This window comes from Lepidochelys kempii, chromosome 1, assembly GCF_965140265.1.
Source record: "Lepidochelys kempii isolate rLepKem1 chromosome 1, rLepKem1.hap2, whole genome shotgun sequence".
NCBI classification, from domain to species: Eukaryota; Metazoa; Chordata; order Testudines; family Cheloniidae; genus Lepidochelys; species Lepidochelys kempii.
The window spans coordinates 278,138,544-278,166,282 of record NC_133256.1 but is presented as its reverse complement, the minus strand read 5'-3'; the positions used below and the strand labels follow the sequence as shown (position 1 = coordinate 278,166,282).

General features: G+C 39.3%; 1 protein-coding gene across 17 annotated transcripts in view; it reads left to right on the top strand.

The window, feature by feature from the left end:
• The window catches only part of PTPRQ (protein tyrosine phosphatase receptor type Q), a 212,930-nt gene that overhangs the window by 179,593 nt on the left and 5,598 nt on the right, over positions 1–27,739 (top strand). For 11 of the 17 annotated variants that reach the window (XM_073327659.1, XM_073327658.1, XM_073327660.1 and 8 more), the window contains 9 exons: positions 1,033–1,077; positions 8,345–8,371; positions 9,049–9,130; positions 15,099–15,189; positions 16,645–16,721; positions 19,723–19,857; positions 19,971–20,096; positions 21,924–22,099; positions 24,960–25,095. In XM_073327659.1, coding sequence (XP_073183760.1) covers positions 1,033–1,077; positions 8,345–8,371; positions 9,049–9,130; positions 15,099–15,189; positions 16,645–16,721; positions 19,723–19,857; positions 19,971–20,096; positions 21,924–22,099; positions 24,960–25,095 — 895 coding nt within the window. Of the gene's footprint in view, positions 1–1,032; positions 1,078–8,344; positions 8,372–9,048; positions 9,131–15,098; positions 15,190–16,644; positions 16,722–19,722; positions 19,858–19,970; positions 20,097–21,923; positions 22,100–24,959; positions 25,096–27,739 lie in introns of those variants that run through there. The other 6 variants (XM_073327651.1, XM_073327653.1, XM_073327654.1 and 3 more) reach the window with 6 other exon arrangements.

The following is a 27,739-nucleotide window of genomic DNA, read 5'->3' as shown; positions in this document are numbered from 1 at the left end:
CAATTTTGCAGCTGAGTTTCTCTGGAACTTGAAAACACTCTGGCCACATCTATACACCCAGAGCCTGGAGAAACATGTAGTAGCCCTAGGTCACTCACCTGGCCAGATTTCCTGGGTTTTCACAAAGCGACAGAGATTCTTGCCCCATGTATTGTTTGGAGGGGAAACTGTACTGTGTTCCTTTTGGTAGTCAGAAATTGCCACATTATTCCACAGATAGATATCATGAACATTCTAAACAGTGTGCTATGACTGAATTAGCAAATGTTGGATAAATGTTATTGACATGGCTGTATTTTCCCTACTGTGTCACACAGTACATAGAATGGAAAGCACTGTGGCAGGCAATCTCCTTAAAGATTGGAAGCCTAAGATTACCTTGTTTCATGATTTCTGTGTGTATATAAAGTCTGCTGCAGTTTCCACGGTAAACATCTGATGAAGTGAGCTGTAGCTCACGAAAGCTCATGCTCAAATAAATTGGTTAGTCTCTAAGGTGCCACAAGTACTCCTTTTCTTTTTGCGAATACAGACTAACACGGCTGTTCCTCTGAAACTTGCCCTAGGAGTTAATCATCCTACTGTTGCAGACTACGGGTAGCTTGAAGATGAAAACCTATAGCTCTTGACCTGTTTGTTTTGAATGTTTTATGGCTACGTGCATGGTGCAAAAAAAGTATTATTGCATTATAAAGCTGTTCAAATGTGTGCCACTTGCAGCACATGGTCAAACATACTGGGAGTCCTCTGGTGCTAATGAATGCAATGCACTTGGTGTGGGCGTTGTGCAACATTTTGTTTAGATAATATAGTCTAATACCCTTTAGCAGTAGTGGAGATGTTCACTTTCAACAGACGGACACAACCCTTTGCACCTTTGTAGCTGTAAACCAGATAAATGTCCTTGATGGATCAAAAAAGGTCATTAATTTGAGACGTTTCCTACAAGGTATACATTTGAAAATTGCTAGCAAAATAAGAACAATATCGTTTTTGTTTGTGTACTAAATTATTAATGGATTTTACTTCCAGATACTCCTCATTTTTCTTTAGACGCAAGGAGATATTTGTCATCCAGTAAGTTATTGCACTGTTGGAGACATGTTGTGGTTTCCATAATGTTGTGTGACTTGTGTGTTACTATACTTTGTTGATCTTTGTCCAAAGTAAATAATTTTCCAAAATGTGTTCTTGGTAATGAAAATGAAATTAGTATTAGCAACCTATACTATACTATACCATTATATGGTAATGCTAATGACAAATGATTGAATTTGTCAACATATCATCTTTGATCTCAGTGATTAATGTTAAGACGCTATAATTCTGCAAATATTCTAAAATAAACTAGAGCAATTTTTAACAGAAATTATGTCAGACTAACCTCAGCAGACATACAAAAAGTAGACAGCACAATTAGAGTTCATATACCACTGTGAGTTCAAAACTGGGCCTTACACTTTTCTTCAAGCATTAGAATTTGCATATTCAGGAGAAATCCTTTTGTTTCTCCTCAGCTGTTTGTTGTACTGTCCATGCTACCAGAAAGCATCCCATTAAGATCTCAGCAAAAATTCCAGGGGATCAAATCCCATGTTACATGGGAGAATTCCACTTTACCACTGCTCTGTCTAAGTTATGTCCAATTTGGATTTATACAATGTCAAACCCTGCAGGTTAGGACAAAACTGTAATATTTCATATTTATGTGCAGTTTGTTAAGTGATGTATGCACAGCAGAGACTTTACTGAGCAGTAATTCAGCATTTTTCCTTACCTTACCAATTACTTTATTTTGAGGCACTTTCATTTTCTGGCTCTGATATAATAAGAGTGATATGGAATGTAAAGGTGCCATGTTAGCATGTTAAGTTCTAATGCTTCGTGCTGATGATTGCACTGAGGCCATCGCAAATGAATTGCACATTCAGAATATGGTACTAGTTCCCTATTTCTGCACTTCCTCACTGTCACGAGTTGGTTGAATTATTACATGAACATAGTCAATTGCCCAGCCATAGCTTTTCAAATAGTGAGGGGATAGTTAGCAAATCACTGCCAGATTCTCACTCATTTGTGCCATCTAACCAGCATAAATGAGCCAGGTTGGGGAAGGAATCTGTCCATATGTATCATTTCCTGCTTGTCCTGTATAATGTGAAGCACTGAAAACAGTGTTCTGTAACTGGCCAGCTAAGTATCCCCTCACCATGGGGGAAATCTTAGTTGATGTACAGCCAGCACAGCCAGTTCCTGCACCACCCACCTATCCCAAGCGGGGTGTTGCACAGCACAGTGCTCTGCCAGTTGTCATCTGGCTTACCGTACATCATTTGATGTAAGTTAGAGCAGCCTTGGAGCTGAGGTGGCATAGGTTGGAATCAGAGAACTGAGGTGGCATAGGTTGGAATCAGAGAACTGAAACCCTAAAAACCTTCCAACATACCCACACATTCTCCTATTCCCAGCAGCGGATCTTAGCATAGAAGATTATTTGGCTCGGATAGTCAGGAACATGCGGAACAGGTCCATACAATGAGTAGGACAGGGTGGAAAGTAGTTGTCCCATCTTGTGAAAATTTCCAAGATTTCAAAACTTTTTCCCCACCCAGAATTGAGCCAAAAACTCAAAATCTCAAAAAAAAATCAAATAAAATTGTGAACCAACAAACTGAAAAAAAATTGGTTTGGGCCAATCAAAGTATTTCATTTCATTTTCAATCTTTTCAAAAACATTTTTAATATTAATTACGTTAAATTTCATAACAAAGTTGTTTCAAACAAACAAAAAGACAACAACAAAAACCCAACCCTTTTCAATGAACAGTTTAGGTTTAGACGAATAAGCATTTTTCAGCAAAAAAAACAAAACAAAAAACGTTGCCTCAGAAAAGTTCCCGACTAGCTCTAACACAGACACACTAATATCTGATACATATGTGCCAGATTCTTGCAATGTGCTGGAAGGGAATAATTCCTAAAATACTAACATGAGAGAGTAGTGGCGACATGTTAATCTCCTTAAGTGATAGGAGACAGGCAAAAACTGAACAGATCAAGGATTGTTTAAATCAAATCCAGCCAATCTGTCTAGGTAGAAACATTGAATGGATTCATCAAGCATACCAAGCATATGTATACATGTGATTATATCAATTCCTGATTATTGCAGCCTCTCACAACCTGGTCCAATCCACTTCTCTGGGTGGATCCCAATCTGCGGTGAGTGGAATCAAGCTCCAGATCCTATGTGCTTTTAAACCCCATGGGTCTGGCTAGTGACTGGTCATTGTTCATAGTTCTGGGTCTCTTAGGAGCAGACCCAGTGTCTGACACCCTACTTGGGCTGTGGGACTCTCTCTAGTCCAGCTGCCTTAGACACCAAAATGAGTGTCCCAGCCCTCCTGAGCCCCCAATTGCTTATACACACTCCCTCAGTGTTCCACTTTATTGTGGGTGCTTTGAACTTCTTGATTAACCCCTTCAGGGACAACATGGCAGGCAAGCAAGGAATGCAGACTTAGCAAAGATATTTCATAACCACAGGCATTTTACTCTTGGAAGTACTTGAAGTCCCACTTAAATATAATCTCTGACCCTTTCGGTCATTTATTCAGGCTGAGAAACTCCACCCCAGCTCCCATCCAAGTTCCTGTGTAGAGAGTTCATTTTTCTTGTGGATGAATTTGGTAGTGGAGCGACATTTAGAATTGATGGCACTAGATTTCTCTGTACCAGCTTCTCAGGAGGAGCCCAGGGAGCAAAATGGCATTCACAAAACAAAATGGCATTCACAATTTGACACAGACATATCCCCAATTTATCGCACAGACCATGCAGCATTTGTTCATAATCAACACTGTCATGATCTACAGTCCAGTTAAAGGGACAGATTCTCTCTTCTATTACAGTCCCTTCACATGTCTCTGATGTAAAGGGGCTGTAAACATGGTGAAAATGGGCCTTAGGGAATACGCCTGCACGGGGGTATTCCTGGATGGCATAAAGTTGACTGCCATCCCTTGCACCTCCTGGCATAGAGGTATGCCAGGGATTTTCTGAGGAAAAGAGAGGACATGGCCTGAGAATACTGTGCTGTAGCTATTCTTGGTTGCAGAAGGGCCCTGAGAGGCTGTTACAACTGAGTGTAAATTAGAGTACTCATGAGGCACAGTCAAGAATAGAGAAGATCCAGAGGTAGCTTAAAGCCACCATTGTCTCATCCTTACTCCTCCATTTCTGCACAGGAACAGAGAATCTGGCCTACAAAGAATTCTTTTATTTGTTGACCAGTAGATAAGATATTACTGGTTCTGGCAGCACTCTCCATTATACATGTAGGGATTACCTACTTAAACCAATAAAATCTTCTTTATCTACCAGTAAAAAGATAAAAACAAAATATTTTAACTGCACCCACCATCCATGCAAACCATATGTAAGAGGAATGTGAGCATCAGGGCTATGAGATCTGGTGAGGCATCCGCTGAAAGTACTCTATGAACATTGCATGTTCAAGGAACATTCTACCCAACAATGCCTCATATGATAGCTAGCTTATGTGTGGCAGCTACCCTGCCACAACTGACATTGGCACGCAACTCACACAGAATGACCAAGGGACTACAGATATGCAACAAAAGGCCATTTCTCCACCCACAAAAAAAGGCCATTTCTCCACCTACCTGGCTGACATTAACCCAGACAGTTTGGATTGACAGGAGTAGGTTATGGTTTTAAGTCCCTGTCTGCACGGATTTGTGCATAAGACAGGAGGGGCTTCATATTAGCAGCAGCTCCTGGATGCATTGTGCCTGAGGCAGATACAATGCTTTGTGAAGTGATGGGGGCACATGCATACAACAACAGCATCTGTTACACCCTTTAAAACATACGGGGCACACTCTCCCTTTGCCCATGTCAGCCCAGCTCTTCTGTGGATGGGGTTGCGGGGTAGAGGACACGGTGATATCATTGCCCCTGCATGCCCCTTATAAAGGTTTTAGTGCAACTGTCAGGGCTAGATTCCCTCAGTTTAGTGTACCAAGGACCAGGATTTTGCCTAGCCACTGTGCAGTTGAAGGGAATGGGCCTGGTATCCTCTCCCTGTTGCCCTTGATCACTCGTGAAGGGTTAAGCCCTATGTAGGTCTCAATTAACTTGTTAAAAATTAATTCTTCAGTTATTCCAAGCAAGTGTCAGTGGTGCTTATGAGTTAAGCCTTTAGTCTACATATTCATTTCTGTGGTTTTCCATTTGGACAAAGTTTTAATTCCCTATAGATTTCAACTGATTGACCCAGAGAGAAAGCCGAGTCTGTGTCACTATATGGTCTTCAGTTACCATTGCCAACACAAATAAATGGCTTCTTTCTAAGTCTATCAGAAGTAATCTGAGTGGGATTCAGATTTTTGATAGACTTCAAAAACTCCCATATGTGAAACAATACACTGTTTAAAAAGAAAATCAGATTTAAGGCAACAAAGTATTCTTTAGCTTAGAGAATGCTTTACTTCCCCCCATTAAATGCAGAGTAAATGGAAATGTTAAATTATCCTGTTGAAATCGGGGAAGTTGTCACTTTACAGTCTGAGTATGAGTTGTACTTTTCATGATCTGATGATATTTGCATCATGATGTTTCATACAGGAGACTGGAAAGTGAGTGAAGCTGCGCTGTTAGCAGACTAGTGTTTGTGCATTAAAAATACTGTAAGAAGATGAAACTATTACCTCTTATCACAATGTTTCATTTTAGAAATATTGAGAAAAATAAGCTGCCTTTTTAAACCCCTGAAAGTTTACAACCAAGCATAATTGTGCTATGCAAAACTCCATTGAGCTATTTTGGATGAGAACCCTCATCATGGCACAGTTCACTCATTGTAAAGTTCCTTATACAACAAGGTTTCAGAAGCCTCAGATCGCACATCTAAATGCACATATGGGTACTAAATGGCCTGATTTTCACAGGTGCTGAGCCTCTCTGTATCCCCTCACTAGCTCCACAGAGAGTTGTGAAAGCTTAGTACTTCTGAAAATCAGATCCTTCATGTAGGTGTCTAATTATGGAGGTAAGTGTCAAACTTGAGGCACCCAATTGGCCCAACTACTTAAAAAACATTTAGTGCTTGTGAAAGGTGCCAGATGACCACCACTGAACATAGAAATCTTCTGGTTAGCAACGCATATGTGAACTAGAACGAAGCACGTTTTGTCTCCATGCCTATTCAGTGCTTGACTTCCCTTGTTGCACAGCCAATGAGAGTGCCAAGGATGTTGGTGATGGTCCCGTCTCAATGTTCTTGGCTGTAGGGTCCACTATATCTTGAGTACAAAGGCGCTAAATGTCATATTCTGGTTGGTCATGTGATGTGTAAATTGAATGTCAATTCCCAAACAACAGAACTACCAGTGCAGTAAGTTACTAATCACAAGCAATTTCAGGGGACTGAAGACAACAGAATCTCAGAAATTATTGGGATGTCGATTGGGACGTGACTTTTATTCCATTGCTCCAAAGGGAAGACAGGGGATTCAAACAAAAAGGAAGAGCAAGCAGCATTTTTTGCAGAATCTGCTAAGAATTTTGTCCAATAAAATTATAAAGAGGGAGGAGTGCCTGACGTTCAAAGGCTAGCATATCTGTGCCCGATACATTGGCGTAATTAGTTAAGAATAGACTCTCCTTGAGAAAACTTTAGCTCTGTGAAGCTGCCAAGGTTTATGTGCCAAGTAAATGCTGGCTCGGCCATAAAGTAAGACCAGAACACAATAAGTGCTAGTGAAACTTTCAACAGACTCCAAAGGGAAGTTCTGTGTTCATGCAGAAGGTGTCAATGCTTTATCATTCTTCACTCCCTTTTTCTGCCCATTCGGGATTTGTACCTCTGCCTTAACTGTCCTCGTTGGGCACTTTGGGTGTAATCCTGCTCCTACTGAAGTCAGTTCCAAAATTCCCTTTAACTCCAATGGGATAGAAATCAAGTTCTTTATAAGCCTTATTTTGGATAGGGATTTCCTGTAATTTGGTTGCACTAGCCAGTTTACATTGTTTTGAGAAAATGACCATATCAACACAAAATGTGTCATTAGTGCACATATAGTGTAGCCTTGACATTAATTTCTATAGTGTTTTGCAGATAATTTAATAGTATATGGCTCTTCAGTTGTTTTAATATTGTTTTTGTTTCTCATTCATATTTCCATTTGTCTCTTTTCTAAAATATATTTATTACAAAGGATAGGAGACAGTGATTTTCTAAAAAATGTTAAAGTATAGTTTCTCAAAACCAAATTCTTAATAAGATTATTAAAGGAAAGCCATATGATTATTTACACTACTTAAAGTATTCCAGAGGTAAATATGTTAAATACATTTTAATTGGTTTAATTTCCAAGCTTATGCAATTTTAGAGAGAAAAATGTTAAAGGTATAAATTTTTGAAGGACCAAAATTTTTCATTTTGAATTTCTTTGCTAGAGATTAGGGCCCTAAATTGATAGTGCTTGATGCACCTATGGAAGGTGCTCAGATACTATGGTGATAAGCACAGTATAAGAACCTATACAGAAGAAAATAGAACATGTAGGCCCTGATCCTGCAGTGTGCCTCAATATGAAATAGCCTTCTAGGATCGGCCTTTGGAGCCTAAATATGTAGCCTGATTTTCAAATTTGCTGAGCACTCACATTGAAGTTAGTCCACTTATATAGGGGCTTAAATATGGAGTTGGGAACCTACTCACCGGTTTTTGAAAATCTTGGCTTTAGCCATTTAACTTCTATATAGTCATAAAACTCACAGATTTGAAAGATGGGCACATGTTGGAGCTACAAAGGGCTTTTTGCCCTCAGTAGCCTTCTTGAGCATCCCCAGAGCTGCTATGTGGTCTGGGAGGCTGGTTTCCTTTATCACCCAAATGCTCACCTGCGCTACTTGGGCTTGACAGTGAGTCTCTGAATTTGCCCCTAAAAGAATGACATTAACACATTTCATTTTATACTATATCCTTAATGCAAAACAATGGGATGACCAATGTAAGTAAAGCAGTGTACCTGATATGTGGATTTCTTGGGCCAGTGAGCATTTTTACCACAGAACATTGGTAAAATGATCTGAAGAGAATAATAGGCTGAAACTGTGTCAGCTATACTTATAAATACATAAAGTAAGAGCTCAATAACACAGTTATCCAAGATATCTAAAATACAATATTATCCCAATCCATGGAAGAAATCAGTTTAGCTCTGATTCTTTAGTTATTTAAATTTTGCATCTAAAGCCTTATCAGAATGCACTCTTATTCTCTGACTTACTGCATTTAACACAATCTCTGTTACAGGTTACTTAGTTATAGAAAATCCATCAAGTAAGTTGATTAAAGATTTTTCTATTATGGCTATCAGTTCACTAGTTTGATGAGTGTGAATGTGTGGTTCCTTCTTCTGTGTTTATTAGAAAAAACTCCAAGCTGCGTATAAATCATAAAAGCATGACTAATTGCATGGTAACTGGAGAAATGCTTTCTCTCTCTCTGGGGTGAAGCCTGCATGTCTGTGTTTTAGCTTGGGAAGTAATACAGGGATATTTAAACTCCTTGGGGTTTAAAAACCATGTCATTATGAGAATGAGGTCACTACAATATTTTATACGTCTAAAACCTTGCAATGTTTTCTGTGCAACAAAGAGATATTATGTACTTTAGAATACAATGATAACCTTACAAACTTCATAATATCAAACCCCTGCATTGGAATGCTAAATTTATTAAAAAACAATCCCACTCTGCTAAACTTTTGACGTTAAAGCCAAAAACTAGATCAGAAGGAGTAATTGAGCGAGAAGATGCGCTTATTTTGAAATGCTCTAAACAAATCAAATAATCACACTGTTAATGATTTAATATAATGTTATTTTATCTCTGTAAGTATCAATTATTATTAAACTGGATAACAATTTCTTTTGATAAGCCAGTGGTTAAATGAAAAACAAACAAACCAAAACCCAACTTTCACATGTGTCTAACTCCTCTGTCATTACTTCTAGGCCAATAAGCAAGAAATCCTTCCTACAACATGTTGAAGAACTTTGCACAGATAACAACCTAAAGTTTCAAGAAGAATTTTCGGTATGTTACTAGCAGTTGTCACAACATTGCAAGACCTCCAGTCGTTTCATGTGTCACATTTCATGTCCATTTTAAGCATGCAAGGCCATGAAGGACTCTGGCCTTGATAATCAATACCCAATTACTAGGTTGATTGTTTAGAAAGTAATATTACACTGATTTAGGTTGTGCAGTCTTCATTGCAACCTGATCAGAATTATTCACCTTAGTGTGTCAGCAAAAGATGATCTTTTTTAGCTCTTTCTGCCATGACACCATCCTCAGTAGTTAGCTAGATTGTGACATTAAAGTGATAAATCTAAAAAATTGTAGCAATATTTCATGTAGTTTGAGAATATTTTGTTTTCAGCTATTTTTTTTGTTTTTGCTTTACGTATCACGATATTGTTCAATTTTGAAAAAAATATTTATCAGATCTTTATGCTTAGATCAGGATAAGACATGTATTGGATTGTAACTGATCATATACAGGTTTCATTCAGATATACCTAAGCACTTTAAGCAACATCATTTGCTCTAAGAATAAAAGCCCAATATACATAGCTGACATTTATTTTGTGAAAAGTTCAAGGCCCGATCATATTCCCATAAAAGTCAATGGGAATTTTGTTATTGACTTCAATGGGAGCAAGACTGGGCAATACACTTTCATTTCTTTAGAAATAATAGGCCAAATCCTACTTGTCTTGCTCTTATGAAGAGCCTCAGTGGGACTGGAACTGCTCATGTGACTATGGCCAGCAGCATTTGAGCCAGTAACTCTGCAAGTCATCTGACTCCTGTTGAAAAATGATTAGTTTTCAAAGCACACATGTCAGCTATATAATAAATATACAATTTCAAAACTACATTTAAACCTCAACTAAACTTTTCACTGTTTTTTTAAGTAACTTCTCTTTTATGGCTATCACATTTAAATTATTTTTTACACTTTATCTGCTCTTTTTGTTATTTCAGAATCTTTATCATCATCATGTCTAACACATGCAGTTATTTGCCGTTACAAAAATAATTTGTCAATCTCCAGTGACTTTACCATTTTGGATTTATAGATTTGTCATGAATTGCTTACTATTTGGATTTATAAAAATGAAGAATCAAACAATAGACTTTTATACTACTAGATTATAATATTTCAGTTTCTCAGGGAACAACAACAAAAGTGTGAAAAGATTAATGGTATTTCCTACAGCTTTTTGGCTATGCTCCTTAAGTCTTATTGGACTGGATTTAATAATAAAAAAGCACCATAAAATTCTTCTGAGCAGTAATGCAGAGGAAGGTCTTTTTTTTCAGGAGTAGAAGTGTTATTTCACTAGAACAGGAGCGATTATAATTATATTATGCATGACTGAGCAGATGAAAAGTTTTCCTAGCAATGACATTTTCACATTTTAAAGTTCATCACTGGAAAGTTTCTAACGTTACCTTTTACACATTAAAGTTTCACAACAATTATAGGGTTAAAGGTTACAGCATTGAAATGACTGAAAATCTAACATAAATCGTAATGTTCTATCAAGTAGTAGTAATATGAGCATTTTTTAAAACTTAGACAAATACTTAGAGAATAATTTAACCAAATTATTGACTGAACTCTTAGTTAACCAAGGGTATGTCTGCACTGCATTGTAAACCCAGGTTAGTGGGACCTAGGCTTATGAAATCAGTGTTTCCAAGCCCACACTTGAGCATCCACGCTGCATTGTAAATCTGGGCTTAGAGTTGCTGGATGCAGATCTCTTAGCCATGCTAACGTGTCCATACTGCACCATGTAGATCTCCTGACTCAAATATACTGCAAAATGACAGGGATTGCGCCCAAGTCCCAGCAGGACTTGGGCTCTGACCCACTCCCTAGTATGATCCTAGGACCCAGGTCCTGAGTGCTTGTTAATTCAAATCAGACAGATTTATGTGTGAACAGAAGCAAGACTTCGGCTCAAATCTGAGTCAGAGCCCAGGCTTAGAATACAGTGTAGACATACTCAAAATTGTTATGTGCCCCTTGGGTTTATAATGTACGTCAGCTTCCCCAAGTCCAAAATGTAGCAAAGATCTGCCAGATGGATTATCTGAGGCCATCCAGCACTCAGGGGCAGGTTGTACTCCTGATGGAGGGCATATCAGTCAACTGTGCAGACAAGAAGGCTGTAAGGAGCCATGCTAACTGGTGGTGGGCCAGCTTCGCCCATTTTCTGAACCCTCAGTTTTCTAAAGGTTTGGCATGTCTCCTGAGACCTATGCAAAATCAGGCTTATGTAGTATTTGATACTGTTATGGTGAGTATTTGACAATATATTTTCTAAGTGCTATTAATGAATAAGCACATCAACTACCTCCAAATATAATTTCCAACAAAAGTCCCCATATTCCCATAAAAGTTATCTAATATATACAGCATAAATGAACTATCTGTAAAGTTTATAAGCCTACAGAGAAAAATTCCTTCTGTAACAAATCATCATTGAATTTGAGACTCCAAATAGTCTTTATCCTGTGTTAAAATAATCAGTTGGGGTGAAATTCATCCTGGTGCAGAGAGCTGGCATAAGGCCATTAGCACCAGTTAAGAGCCGTGATAGGGCAGATCAAGGCAAGTGGGCGTCCTTAGAGCAGCAACACAGGGTGCCTCCACACTGCAGAGAGCTCTCTGCTGCAGACTCAAATTAGCAAGTTAAAGTCAGGCTTACGGGATGTGCACTTCACATGGAAATAATGGCCCAAACTCCTGCAAACAGCCAGAGACCTTAGGAGAATGCCTCCTCCTAACACCCCTGCTTACCTTCCCGCACAAAAGCCAATTACAGAAGCTTTGTGTGAAGAAAGGAGAATGTTACCCTTTATGAATACAGGTTTCAGAGTAGCAGCCGTGTTAGTCTGTATTCGCAAAAAGAAAAGGAGTACTTGTGGCACCTTAGAGACTAACCAATTTATTTGAGCATAAGCTTTCGTGAGCTACAGCTCACTACATCGGATGCAAGCTTATGCTCAAATAAATTGGTTAGTCTCTAAGGTGCCACAAGTACTCCTTTTCTTTTTATGAATACAGGAAATTATAACTTGTCCATTTCCAGCTTTACTTTCCTGCCATTATTGCATCCTGATTTCAACTCCTAGAAATCAACTGGGCTCTACCTGGGTGCAGGGGTCCTCCCAGTTGCAAGATCAGGGCATTACTGTTTTATAAATTAAAATGTTATTTACAAAAGAGAGAAACACAATTAACTATGAAGAAAGAATCAATTTTGGGAATGGCCACAGGTTTAATCCAGGGCAAGATTTACAAGAGACTGTATTAATTAGGAGATGAAACCGTAGCTAAATCCATTCTTTCTTAACATGCGTGTTCTGTAATATGTGATAGCATTTTCTTTAGTTTTGTATTAACTTTGTGTCTGGTAACCATGTTGTTTAATCCTTTAACATACATTGAGGTAAGTTTAATAATGTCAACTATTATATGTAAGGGGATTTGTAAATTTAGAGGATGAATTGCTAACCTTTTCTGTGGAAAGAGGGTGAATAAAATCACTGAGTTGTATAGAGGCATATGGGCCTATGGAGATTAAGGGAGAGATTTTCAAAGGCACAAATGGGAGTGAGTCATGAGCTGTAGCTCATGAAAGCTTATGCTCAAATAAATTTGTTAGTCTCTAAGGTGCCACAAGTACTTCTTTTCTTTTTGCGAATACAGACTAACACGGCTGCTACTCTGAAACAATTCTCGTTGACTTTCAATGGAAGATGAGCACCTAATTGCTCTTTGCAAATCTCCTCCTGTGTGATTTCATGAGAAGAGCATGGCACCACTAAGAATAGAACCCTGGTCTCCTAACGCTGAATCCTGTGCCTTAACCATAAGACCATCCTTTCTTTCTAGAAGAATAGCACCTGCAGTTGTACTATCAAGGATAAAATTATAAAGGCCATCCAGCCTTGTTGTTTCAGGGCATAGACTTCTCATTAGCTGGAAGGAGGATGACATTTCCCATTGAATATAATTGTACAGCATATGATGCACTGTGATGGTTTTGAACCCTCGTCTGAGCATCAGATGTTAACAATTGTTGGACGTACAATACTGGACTAGATGGACTAATTTGCTTATTGTTGGGTGGCTTGTTTCATTATGGCAATTGTTTTATTTTATTATAAATATTAATAAAATCTAATAAGAAAATGAAGTACAGTAAATTATGTTGTCCTCTATAACTGAAGACACCAAGTAGGTCTGGGTGAATGCTTAAAATGAGTATTTGTGAAAAATTATTTAAATAACAAACACCATTGCTCTTTGACATTATTTTTGATTTATATTATTTGCTGTTTGTGAATAACTGTACATGAAATTCTGGTCACAAGAATATTCACAGAAGGGAAAACTATCATGAAACCTCATGCAGATTTGCATTTGACAAGAATTCACGTCAGGTTGTTTGCACAGCTATCTTGAAAGCTCTTCTGGCTTTGGGGATAATTCAGCCAGGGAGCAGAAATAATATTAAGTGAAAGACATGATCAATTACACAGCACAAATGGCAAATTATAAATAACAAATAGTTAAAACAATAGGTACAGCTAATCATTTGTGAGCAATCCATAGGTTGAAATATACTTATGTAAACCATTCATCAAATAATGAACAAAAATATGAAAGTTAGTCTGGTTGTGGATAATTTTCAAATGGAAGGAAGTGGGTAAATTCTGTCTGTATTGCCCATCACCATGGTAAATTAATAAACACACATAAATTTTGTCTCCATTTGATGGCCCATAGCAAACTTCATGGAATATTTTCCTCTTCACCCTTTTAGGTTCTGCTTTTATATATAATATAATTTGATCAAATAAGTTCTTCCCTGCAAATGATTCACCCATCTCTGCCCCTGAGTAATAGAATTCATGAACAGTTATGAAACTGTGCTACTGAACCCAAATAACTCTGTCCAACCCCCTCAGGAACAGGTCAGTGAGCAATAACTAATTGCCAGTTGTCTCTATTTGATTAAATGCTCACTGGTTCTCATGCTGTGGCAAGAGCTCTCCCAAGCTACAGGCATTAGGAAAAGGCATTACTCAAAAGTAAGGCTGAATCATACACAATGTAAGGAGAGTGGTCACTTTGGATAAGCTATTACCAGCAGGCGAGTGAGTTTGTGTGTATGAGGGGGGTGTGTGAGAAAACCTGGATTTGTGTTGGAAATGGCCCACCTTGATTATCATACACATTGTAAGGAGAGTAGTCACTTTAGATAAGCTATTACCAGCAGGAGAGTGAGTTTGTGTGTGGGGGGAGGGGTGGGGGGTGAGAAAACCTGGATTTGTGCTGGAAATGGCCCAACTTGATTATCATACACATTGTAAGGAGAGTGATCACTTTACATAAGCTATTACCAGCAGGAGAGTGGGGTGGGAGGAGGTATTTTTTCATGCTTTGTGTGTATATAATAAGATCTTCTAAACTTTTCACAGTATGCATCCGATGAAGTGAGCTGTAGCTCACGAAAGCTTATGCTCAAATAAATTGGTTAGTCTCTAAGGTGCCACAAGTACTCCTTTTCTTTTTGCTAATACAGACTAACACGGCTGTTACTCTGAAACACATAAGACATTGTTACCACATTATATGGCATCATGAAAAGGCAGGAAAAAACACAAAAGGTGATAGTCTGACTTTATCCAGACTTTTAAAGGTGAAAGTTCATGTAAGCTTAAATTGTTCAACTTGACAGTGTTTTCTGCAGCTCTGCATCTGACACTGTTGATGTAACTAGGGTTGACGGTGAGGTGAAATGCTTCTGCAATGTCTCCAGCTGCCCTTAGAAGTGTAACATATCATAGAACTGAAAAGTCCTTCCTTTTACTGGAGTGACCAGATGAGGGGAAATTATATTATTGATCTATTTGTAATACTGAGCACAAAGCAAATGTAAAGGCTTTCTAACAAATATACATTATCTTACAGGAACTTCCCAAGTTTCTTCAAGACCTTGCTTCAACTGATGCTGATCTGCCTTGGAACAGGTCTAAGAATCGCTTTCCAAACATAAAGCCATGTATGTCTTTACTATCTGGTCTCTCTTTTTTACTCTCTAACTGTAGAAGTACAGTGTATGTTTGGAATGCATCTGAATTTTTCATTTGGTCTGTCTGATATGTTACTATAATAATGTACATGTTATATTATAATTTACTATCAACTAGTCTGTTTTTGTTCCCTTGTTTGAGTAAGGGTTATTTGTAAATGGCTTTCAACTTGCTCTCACAAGCCTTAACATGCAGGTGCAAGAAATTGTAGCCCAAATAGTTTCTTAGCTTTGTAATTTAACCCAGGTAGCATTCTTCCTGGACTTTTCCCCTTAGTTAAAAAGTAAGTTAAGTGTAAAATCCACATGTTTATGCATTTGTTTTCCCTGGGAGCCTGGTGATGCTTTCTTGCGGCTACTTGCAAATATGCTGCAAGATTCCATTGAAGATCAGAGTGACTGTATGATAACTTATAAGCCAAGGCTAGATTTTATCACAGGAGACAGGAGTCTGTCTCTCTACTCAACACTGCTTCATTTTTCAGTTAATAAAACAAGAAATGCCATTATTATTTTAAGCATTAACTGTGATGTGAGATGGGGGGCATGGCATTCCTCTGTTAATGTAGCTACATTCTGTGCTATTAACTTTACAGAACAGCTGTTCCTGTTATCTGCTGCCTGGTTCAACACATATTCTGTGCTCTAATTTACAATTGCTAAAAATTGATATTCATGTTACCCAACAACATTGTCAGAAATGCTTCAGAAATCTTTCGTTTTATAATATCCTTTCTTTTTACTGTTTTGCAAAAGCAAATGTCAGGAAATGGATAATTGATTTCAGCATGTACCTATTCGGAATCTTTTTCACACACGACATCCTTCCTATTTTTCATCGCTTCTGTATACTTATAATGGGACAAATTCTGAGGTCCTTCCTCATTTTCTACTCAGTTCTCACTTACGCTGACTTCCTGTAATAGGGGTTTGCCTCGCTAAAGAATGAGTTAAAGTTCAATAAGGACATCTAGGATGTGGCCTGATGGTGGTAGAATATAACAGAACAAACAAATACAAATGATTAGGCCCAGTCTTGTAGTCTGATCCACACAGAAGACCGCAACACCATTGCACCACCTCGTCAAAGTCAATTGGCTCTGCAAAGGCACAACAGGTCTGTCTGCACACCTCAGATTGCAGGATTGGGGCCTTAGACATTTGCATTAGAAATAATCATCATGAGAAAAACGCACTGAAATGTAAAGAGCAAGGAAGGAGAGTCATTATACAATAAAACAGGATGGATAAATAGTTCTTGTGAGTTGCAATTACTGTACCATTTTGCCAATGTAGATTTAATAAAATTAGCTAAACAAAGGTAAACATTAATTTTGAATTCTCAGCATCATAGAAACATCTGATGCATGTCACTGTAGTTTACAAGTAAACATCTCAATTAAATAGACTTTATTTCTGCTATAGATAATAACAACAGAGTAAAGCTGATAGCTGATGCTGGCATTCCAGGATCTGATTACATCAATGCCAGCTATGTGTCTGTAAGTTGGAAGTCTCTCATGATGCTCATCACATTTTTTCTATTTTTATTTTCTTTTACAAGTGACTTAAAAGGGAATATATTTTATATCAGAACATGCTTCTAATGTTTTTTCCATCCACTGCAGCTGCTGTAGCCATACTGTCACTTCTAGCACTATGAATTCATGTGTCCAAGTGTATCATTGAACATAATTAGTTTTAAAACATTTAATTTAATTTGTGCATTTTTATTGTTCGGTTGTGTTTATTAATAGTAAAACAACTGTAGTCAGCTAATTCATTTCTGGAAATTATCTCATCCTGTTCTCATTGAAGCCAATTGTGAAAATCCCATTCAAGTCAGTGGTGCCGGATATGGCGCTATTTTGTATTTCTTAGTTAAAGATTTTGGGGTATTGTATAAAAGATGCTATGTAAAAATAAATAGAACTGAACTAAATATTCCTGTAAGAATCGATAACATGCTTTTATGGTGGCCCTTATTATTTCATGCTAATTATGATGAGGAAAAATGTCAACAACACAGTAGCTGATTGTTCAATGACATAACTGGTACCAAAATATTTTAATACAGTTGAATAAGCTGATGTGTTTGAACATAGACAAAATAGGTCATTAAAATACTCTGTTGATGTGGGGGAGAGAGCACAGTGTCTTTTTCCTCCAATCCTTCTGCGGAATAGAATAGATGACATTCCCACCCTGCTCCAAATAATGCCTTCCCTGGAGTCTGGCTTTATTGGTAAATCAAGTAATAATAGCAGAAAATTTCTCCCCAGACTTATTTGTTTATCAGGGTTTTCTGCAGGATCTCCCTGTGTCTGCCCTTATTTCCCTGAACCATGGTAATGCCCATTCTTGCATCCTGGTAAAACAATCAAGCTATTCCTGTTGCAATGATTATTATAATTATTTATTGTTTTTATTACAGTGGCCCCAACTGAGGTCAAAACCCCATTGCACTACACACTGTGCAAACAAAATAAGAGACAATTTGTGCCATGCAGGTCTTACCATATAAATAGAAGAGACAGCAAAGAGTAGGTGAAAGAAAATAGTATTATCTCCATTTTACAGACAGGAAACTGAGGCACTGAGACTTGCCCAAGGTCATACAGGAAGTCTGTAGCAGAGCTGGGTATCGAACACTGATCTCCTGAGCCCTGACTCCCACCCATTGTCTTAAACATCATCCTTCCTTTCTACTAGTCAGCAAAGCTTACTCATCACTTTATACAGAGCCCTAACAGGGTGGGTCAACAGCAGAAGAGACCTTCCACCCTGTTACAAATCCTGTTACACAGCTGTAGTGCTGTTTGCCAGGCTCATGGCCTCTGAGGTAGGGATCTGGGTAGAGGGGAGGATAGATAGGTCTTCCCATCACTGGCTAGCACTCAAAAACTGATGCTGGGAAGCTCACATAGCACCTTCAAAAAGTCTGCAGAAATTGCTACTGCTAAGAGTTCTCCCATGTAGTCATTTTTGCTTGCTTCTGACTAATGCAGGCATAATGCCTTTTGTCACTACTGATAGCATATTGCAGCTGCTAAGGTCACCAATTCTCATAGCTACCACTTTGCCCTGTCTCTCCCTCTCTCTCTCTCTCTCTGTTTATATATGTACACAGAGAGAGAGAGAGATATCTATATAAAGTGAAAAGTTGTAGCTCTGAGAATTGGTGGCCTTAGCAGCTGCAATATGCTATCAGTGGTGACAAAAGGCATTATGCCTGAATTACTCAGAAGCAAACAAAAATGCCAACATGGGAGAACTCTTAGCAGTGAGTGTGTGTGTGTGTGTGTGTATATATATGTGTGTATGTATATATACAGAGAGAGAGAGAGAGAGAAACACCCTGTATATACTATATAACAAGTGGAAATTGGAATGCTACTTTTATTTTTACTGGTTTACCCTTGAAGGGAGAAAGCAAATAATTAACTCCGAGCTATGCATCCCTGAGTTATAGCTCCTCACTTCACTGTTCAACTAGGGAGGATTAGTGTAGTTTCCCACCGCCACCTGTTATGTATATTATATATCAAATAAATAACAGGCAGCTGTGAATTATAGGGCTGTAATTCCATTGAGTAGTTTTGATGATGCTAATAAACTTCTGCGCTGTTTGTTCTGTTTAATTACCAGAACTCCATGATGGACTATCAGCTCTGTAATGTAACATTTATTTTTTTTAATTTTATATAATACATAGAGCTTCTGGTGTACCAATGGCCCCTTTAAGAAAACTGGTTCCATCCTGTGGAAGGACAGCCAGGGGAAACATGTACTGAAGTCTCTGCTTGAAAAAACTGCTCTCATGCTTTTAATCCATTTTTAGAATTATGTACAAAAACAGAAACCACAATCATCCCTTCTATGGAAAAACCCACAGAGTGACCTCAGGGAATCTCTCTCAGAGAGAGACTTAGAACATCACTTTTCAGGGCTGAGGTTCCCCCAACCCATTGGCAGGAAAAAAGGCCACCTCTGAACCTGGGCTGATCAATTGGAGGACAAGGCAACCTATGTGGGCTCCCCACCAGCTCTGGATCCATAGCAGTTTTGCATTAATAGAGTTGCACAACCATGCCCCCAGCCACAGCTGCCCCAGGATCATGGGTGAAACTCTGCAGTAAAGGTAATACAGCCATAGGCTGTAACCTTGGCATATTTTTAATTACTGTAAGTGGCCGTGACTTCAATTTGACATCTTTTTAAAAGATGCCACTTCCAGTAGCACAGGTCCTCTAACATATTTGGGCGGTGGCTGAGAACAGACTTACTCAATGGAAGGAATATCACCTATTGAATTATCCACATCACTTAGGCTTTCCTTGGAGGTTTCCCATTCAACAACTTGCCAGGCCTATCCCTGTTTAATTTCGTGTATCTGACAAATTCACAACCTCTGGTAATATGGCTGCAGGCATAATTATGAGTCATACACATGCACACTTTTTGTTTGTGTATATCCATATATATTAAATATTTTCATTGTAGGGCTACTTGTGTCCAAATGAGTTTATTGCTACTCAGGGACCATTACCAGGAACAGTGGGTGATTTCTGGAGAATGGTGTGGGAGACTAGAGCAAAAACACTCGTGATGCTTACACAATGTTTTGAAAAAGGACGGGTAAGTTACTGGCATATCAGTTAACAATGCATGCAATAACTGGAAATTATATATATTCTTTCTATCAGGATTATAGATGTTCATTGTTAATAAGCAGTGTCCTCTGACTGCAGGTAAGATGTCACCAGTACTGGCCAGAAGACAACAAACCAGTGACTGTGTTTGGAGATATAGTGATTACCAAATTAGTGGAAGATATTCACATAGACTGGACTATCAGGGATCTAAAAATTGAAAGGGTAAGGGAAAACTGAAAAATGCTTTTATAAAAATATACTCTTAAAGCCCCAATGAACATCAAATGTGTTCCATCCCTCTCAGCTGTCCCTAAAAGTTCTTCTTTTAATCTCAAATTTGTATACATTGCATTGTCTGGTTTTTCTGAATATTTTTAATAGTGGCCTTGATTTTAGACCTTTTTGAATGTTGTCTCCAGTTTCTGTCCCATGGAACTGATATGTGAAACCCAGATGATAGGAAGTGGAATATCAGGGGTACTGAGTCTCTAGTCTGCTGGGATTCAGAGTTTCTAACTGACTATCTCAATATCTTTTCTGGAAGGGAGTAATTATAAAAACCCCGTCTAATTAATCCTTCCCAGATAAAGCAACCAAGGGCGAGATTCTCTGGAACAGTGCAGCTGCTTTGTATTGCATCAGCAGCAGTAGTGAACTACAGAGCTGGCATGACCAGCCCTGGGAGATTCACCTCAATACAAGTGGCTCTTGGGGTCTTACTACCAGTTGCACTTTCTGTACTGGCATAGGAGAAGTGGCCTGGAGGCACCAATGCTGTTGTGATCCACAGCTGTGGTTTCAGGCTTTTGGAACCATTAGCAACCAGTATAAATCAGAAGAGCACTTAGGCTCAGGAATCTGTCCTGCTTACGGTAACGAAGACCATGCCTCCTTTGGACCTCCAGCACTGACATATATAGTGTGCAATTCTGCCAGACCCTAGGATCTGACCCTACATGTCCAAATGTAAAGATGCGTTAATCTTTTCTTGACACACACTAGTGGAAACAAGTAGGCAACATCCCAATTATCAGACTCTTAGGAATACATTGTGTACATAGTACAGAGCAATGAAACATTTAAAAACAAGATTGTGAGATATGATAAATTTGTTTTGTAGCTAATACAGAACACAGAAGCAACCAGAGTAAAAGGGGACTCTACAGCCAGAAATGTATGCTGGCAAAACACAAATTCATATCTGTTAACCAATATGAGGCTTTCAAAAAACATAAGTCATGCTCTCTAAGTGTTCCGTATGCAGTCACTAAAATACATTACACCTTAAATTGAGCCATTTATCAGTATGCCGATTAAGTATCCTGTATTTTTGTCTTTTAACTTTGCTCTTCGTTTTAAACCCAAAAATGGATGAGTTGTTTATTTATCTAAGGTTTTTTCCATGCAAGTCAACATGTACATTTTGCATCCATAATCCCCCTCAGCGCATCCTACTTTACTAACATAGATCCAAATTGTCCTTATGCATAATAATTAAACAGTAGTTAAGTCAAGTAGTCACCTGCTGCTTTTATGTATTATCATACATAATGCTATAGTGGGGTAGTCGCTCACATACTTTCCACTTGCTTTCTGGCCAAGAGTAATTGGCATTGGACCAGTTGGCTGCCTTGACAGTAGCAAGTCAGTGTAGGGAAGGGTCAGATGGAACACCTTCGCTGATTGAGTTTCAGCCACCTTTGCTCATTGAGCTACTAGAAGACCTGGGGACACTTCAGCTTGTAATCTGCAAATTGGACCCAGGTCCTATCTGGCTTGTAAAGTCAAAGGGAGAGTTACTGAGCCTCTTACTGGCTGAAGTCATTAACACTTTCCCATGGGTGGACTACTGCCAGCTTCCCATAAACAACAGTCATTAAACCCATTAAATCAGTTTTCTCCTGATGCTAGTACATTTGACAACACTGTAAGTCTCAAACTTTCCTCTTTAGGTAAGGTTATTGAGAAGAATGTGCTAGGAAAACTTAAGTGTTACAGTGCAGTTCACTTCTAGATCTAATGTGGGTCTGTTTCAAAATTCTAATACAGAACTTGTATCTGATTTGTGCTTGCCAGCATGGGGATTGTATGATGGTACGTCAGTGTAACTTTACTGCCTGGCCTGAACATGGGGTCCCTGAAACTACAGCACCATTAATCCATTTTGTCAAGCTGATCCGTGCAAATCGAGCACATGATAACACACCTATGATTGTTCACTGCAGGTAAGCAGAGAATTAAGTACATACATGAAATTGGTTTAAAGTGTAATACCATTTAAGTGAATATTAGTATACAGGAAAGTTGCCAGATTGAAAGCAGTGGGGTAAAAAGGCTGTTCTTTTATTCAGAGTATAACCCTGGCAGCAGGGCAAGTTTCCAAGCAATGTTCCTCAACTCTTTCTGGAGGTAGAAGACCAGTTTGTGCTTTCCCTTCCACGCCATGCAATCCAACTGATAGGATGTCAGTGAAAGTGTTGGGAACACTGGGGCATGGCCACTAGGTAACTCGAGGGGATGGAAGACCACAAGTGTCGATGAAGCCCCCTCGCACTAGGCCCCTGTGTCCTTGCCCCTCCCCCTCCTGCCTGGAGGCACTCGCAGCAGCTCTGTGTGCTAGGCCCAAGTGTCCTTGGCCCCCCCCCCCGCCTGGAGGCACACACACAGCAGTTATGCTGAGAATCTGCAACAGTATGTTGCAGAGTCAGACTGCCTGAAACTAAGCAAGGCCAAACAGGGGAGATATGGAAGAACAATGCTGAATAAAGCAGCTTTATGTATAGTTTAACAAATGATACAGAGAATCAGGGAACTAGCTGGGAACTGGATTGGCTGGCTATATGGATACTTGGAGCAGCTTGCTATTGGATAAGTATGCTGGGAAAAAGGATGTATAAAAGCCTGTGTAACTTCCTGCTCTGTTGTGCAGGATTTGGGATTTTATTCTCCCTGTACCTTTTTGAAGCTTCAAATAAACTTTTCTGCTTCTCCACCCCGTTGTGATTATTGGGTGTAGCACACCGGGTAACGAACCAACTCAAGCTGTTGTTCAGCCTCTCGGCACTGGGTGCCGGCAACAAAAGTGTTATTCTGGTATTTACCATACAGGCACATTAAAGTTCACTTCAGATTTCCTATTTACTTAAAATAGGAGATATGTGTGGGGTAACAGTTGACAAATGTTGACTTTGTAATGACTTCTACCATAATTATAGCTTTCTTTAAGGAAGAAGTATTGAAAAGTTTATTTAAAATCTACATATCATATATTATCAGAAGACAGAAACTACATGGGAACCTGCAAAGAATGGAGACTTGGAATAGAAGGTTGTATCTAGAATCTCTTTCACATTCAAAGGCCAGATTTCAAACTTGGATCCTAAAAATAGATGCCCAAATCTATATGTTGGGGAGCTAAATAAGTGGTCTGGTTGTGAGACAAGTTCAGCTCTCATAGCTCCGATTGATTTCATTCTCAACTACACCATTACACTATCATTTCAAAGAGTCAGTGTCTGAGCAAGGCTAATCCTTCAGTAAAATGGTCTACATTTTATACAGTTCTTTCCACATTTTCAGATGGTCTCTTAGTGTCCCCACTGACTCAGTGGGCACATTCTGAAGTAGTGATTCAGGCTAAGAACCCTGTTCCAGATTCTCTGGTGCGCTCAGTGTGAGGGGACACTGAGCGATTTGGTTTCAGCTCTCAGTTGTCTGCTCCATCCCTCATCTGTGTTCAGCCTATAATGCTTTGGGACTGCTCTAACTTGCTTCAGCTGTCAGTGTCACTAAGGGACCATCCACCAAATGTCCACTGCTGGAACATAATGCTTTCCTGCTACTCCTATTCCCTGCTCCCAACGCAACCCCTACACTAGAGGCTAGTGGAAAAGGCAGCTACACTGGCTCTATGCTTCTGAGGACTCCCCCATGCTGGTGGTTGTCCCCAAATGGGAGATAGGGCCAGATTCCATCCCCTTTGCACTGCAGAGAGGTGCAAAGGGGACAAAGAATTTGGCCCCCAGCCCATACTAAGGATGTTCCCTTGCTTATGTCACTAGGACCTTGCAGCAGCAACACATGTCCTCATAACCACAGGATTCATGTATTGTCATACCACTTAGCAGAGCTTCTCACATGTTGCAGCTTTTACAGAATGCAGTCACACACTTGGTGAGCAAACATAATCATGTTACTCCTGCCCAGCATTTTTTGCACTGCTCGCTTATGAGTGTGGGAATGATTTTAAGGTAACCCTGTTAATTTTCAGACCCCTTAATTAAGAAGAATACCCCTAGCCACAAGAGTGTTGGACTTGCCACTTCAGCCTAGCTATCCATTCCCACCTTTTTTCAAAAGTTTTTTCTTGTAGAGCAATTCACTGTATAGAAGTCCTCTTTGTTTTGTTTAGTTTTTAATAGAAATGCACCACATTTCAGTTTTGCAGAACCTCGTGATTGCAGTTTTGTTGCATTCAAACCAGCAAGGTTTGTCGGGATTCATATAAAAGCTTTTTGGCTCCTTCCCAGTCCTACAATTTACTAAACAGGGTAGTTTTGATTTAGCTGCACTTCATGAGTCAGGCTTTGGCTTTGCACAACCAAAGCCAGGTCATAATTCACATCTAGATTCCATTTTATCCCAACCAATAAAGGTACCAGAGTGAGAGGGTGGGTAAAAGTTCTAGTTTTGGCCCAATTTTCTTTTAATAATAAATTTATTTTTCGAGGTTTTAAATTCATAGATTCAAAGGCCAGGTGGGACCATGGTGACCATCTCCTGTAAGGCATAGGTCATAGAACTGCCCCAAAATTATTCCTAGAGTATACCTATTAGAAAGACATCCAATCTTGATTTTAAAATTGTCAGTAATGGAAATCCACGACTACCCTTGCAGAATTGTTCCAATGGGTAATTACTCTCACCATTAAAAATGTAAGCCTTATTTTCAGTCTGAATTTGTCTAGATTCAACTTCCAGCCACTGGATCTGCTATACTGAAGATTTGCAATGATATATATTAAAATAATTAGTGTATAAACTATGTTTTATTTCATGTATTTATTATTTATTTATTCTTTACAGCGCTGGGGTTGGAAGAACAGGGGTTTATATTGCACTAGATCACTTAACACAGCATATAAATTATCATGATTTTGTGGACATCTATGGACTTGTAGCCGAGCTGAGAAGTGAGAGAATGTGTATGGTACAGAACCTGGTAAGATATATAGAATTTATATGCATCCTATGTTAAGAAATCATTTCGTTCTCTGAAGTACTGCAAAAATGAGCAGCGAAACTTATGAAAATCAGCCTTATTGTAAGTTTTCTAGTACTTCCCGGTTGGATTGGAAGCATTATACCAGTACACTTTCTTGAGGTCTTTAGACGCTTGTCTCCCAGCCAAAGAGTGCAAAGATGAAAGGTAATGTTTTTAAAAAGTAAACCAAACCTTCTCAGACTTTGTGAAAAGGTTTATTTTGAATTTTGAGAGAAGGTTCAGGTAATTCTTTTTAGACCCAAAGTGATTTGCCAACATCTTATTATATTTGACTTTATTAACTCTTCTGATAAGTAAGTTTATACAAATATAGGGCTCCATCCTCCAAAAATTTAAACATGTGCTTAACTTTACCCATACCAATAGTCCCATTGACTGACTTATTTTAAATTGACTTAAATAAGGTTACAGAAGTGAGTTAAGTTATATGCACTCTTCAGTATTTGTAAGATAAGTGTTTGAGGAGCCTTCTCTGGACCTAAAACAAGATACATTTTTATTTAGCAATCATATGCAAGGTGAGTATAAGTTATTAAGAGAAAAATAATTGAACTGCTAGAAAAAGGACTATCCTAGGCTTAGAGATCTCGGTACATGCTGGTTTCCATGGAACCTTAGTGGACTTTAAAGCTGCCCTTAATGCCCCAATTAGTGGTAATCCTGCTGCAGTGCCCAGGGTCTCCTTGTATTAATTCCTGTAGGTTTAATAGTATTATCTAATTCAGAGGCTCTTAAACTGTGGTCTGAGAACCACCAGTACTCCCTGGAGACCAGGCTGATAACATGGTGCTGACTCTTCCTGTTTATTTCTAGCAGTTAAACGGTAAGCAATTGCTGTAGTTACCTCAGGGTTGTTATATAATCATGAGATAAAACTCTGGTTCCATTGAAGTCAGTGGCTAAACTCCCACTGACGTTAAGGTCTGGATTTCACCCACGAATGGAAAAGGAAATGGCTATGAGATAACATCTGTATTAAGATGCAGTAACAGTATGAAGAAGTTTGAGATCCTTGATCTAACTCAACCACTACAATTAAGGGTGCTTAGCTGTAAGAACTACAGGTCTTAGACTGAGCTAAGAAGGGGTGTGTTCCTGTTGTTGGGGTCAGACTTCAATGGGTGCAGGTTCAGACCCTTTGGACAGGTCACTCTTGACCCAGTTGCTAGTTCATCGCATACTCTTCCTTGCCAGCGGAGAGTGTGATATTAATTTGAACCTCTTTGTCTAAGATATGACTTACAAGCTTATCAACTCTTTATATTGAGATGTAAGTCTCATGCTGGCATTCTGCTGAGTACAAGCCTGAGGGTTTCAAAGCTATTTGTGGGCATGTCTATACAAATACTTAATTTGTGGCAAGCTGGGATGTTAATCTACAGAGTTACAGTGTGCCACACAATAACTGTCCATGTGGACCCTGCTGATGTGCACTAGGTGTTCTCTAGTCTGCATTGACCGACCACGGTTTGAAAGAGCAGTACAGCAAAGTGCACTAGGGAACTTTTAATGCTCACTACCAGGGTCTACATAGGCAGTTAGTGTGCAGCACTGTAGATTTACCTCCAGCTTGTTGTGCAATGAGTGTTTATGTAAACATGCCCTGCAAAAGGAGGCTTATTCAGTTTGGGAAGCATTCCTGCTATCCATATTGGATTGGAGAATATGGGAAGTGAGATGAAGGTGATGTGTAAAGCTAGTCTGTCCTTGCTAGCAGTTGAACCTATACATCTGAGATTTTGGGATCTTAGGTTGAAAATTGAGACTATGGTACAATGTCACCTGGAAAATATTGTTGTCTGGTTGTTTATCGTTTGGGATTTTTTCCCTTCTTTATTCTGTTTATTAACTGTTGGCATCAGAATGTAGAGTTCTCCAGTTACAATAGATGGCAGTAGGGAGTTGAAAAAACATCCATTCTGTTCTGTTTGTTCTCTAGCAAACGTCAGTTTGGTAATATGATGGGGTGTACAAACCCCACACTGGACAACAAGGGGAAAGGGCGCTGCTCTGGGCCCAACCAGGGCCACCCCGCCACACTGGAAATTTCCCTATTGTAGGAGGAGTTAAAAGGCAGGAAAACAGCTCATTTGGTGGCAGTAGCAGACCAGCGAAGAGAGCAGACCTGCAGCTCAAGCAGAGGAGAATGGAGGGAAGGTGGAAATCTCTCCCTAAGACAATTGCCCAAAGGTCCCTCCCTGACGGAAAGGAGGACCTGTTGCAGAGACAGCTGGAGAGGGAAGCATTCCCCTCTCCCCCTCATATGATCTCTGGACTTTGGTAATCCCCTTTATTTTTTGTTTGGACTATCCCAGCAGAGGAAAGCCCTAGGACTGAGCTGGCCCCGGAGGGTGGCCATATCGTGGGTGGAGGCAGGTGGCACCTGAGAAAGAGAGCTACCATGTGGCATGCCATCATCAGAAGCAATGTTCCCTCTAATTTTTGATAGGCCGTGTGCGCAAAAAATTTCTTCTGTGCAAATTGTTGTGCTTCTGTGCCACTTTTTGTGTGTGCACCGTGTTTCGCCATGTGCGCGGGGTTTAGGATCTGTGTACATGCGCACACACGCACAGCTTAGAGG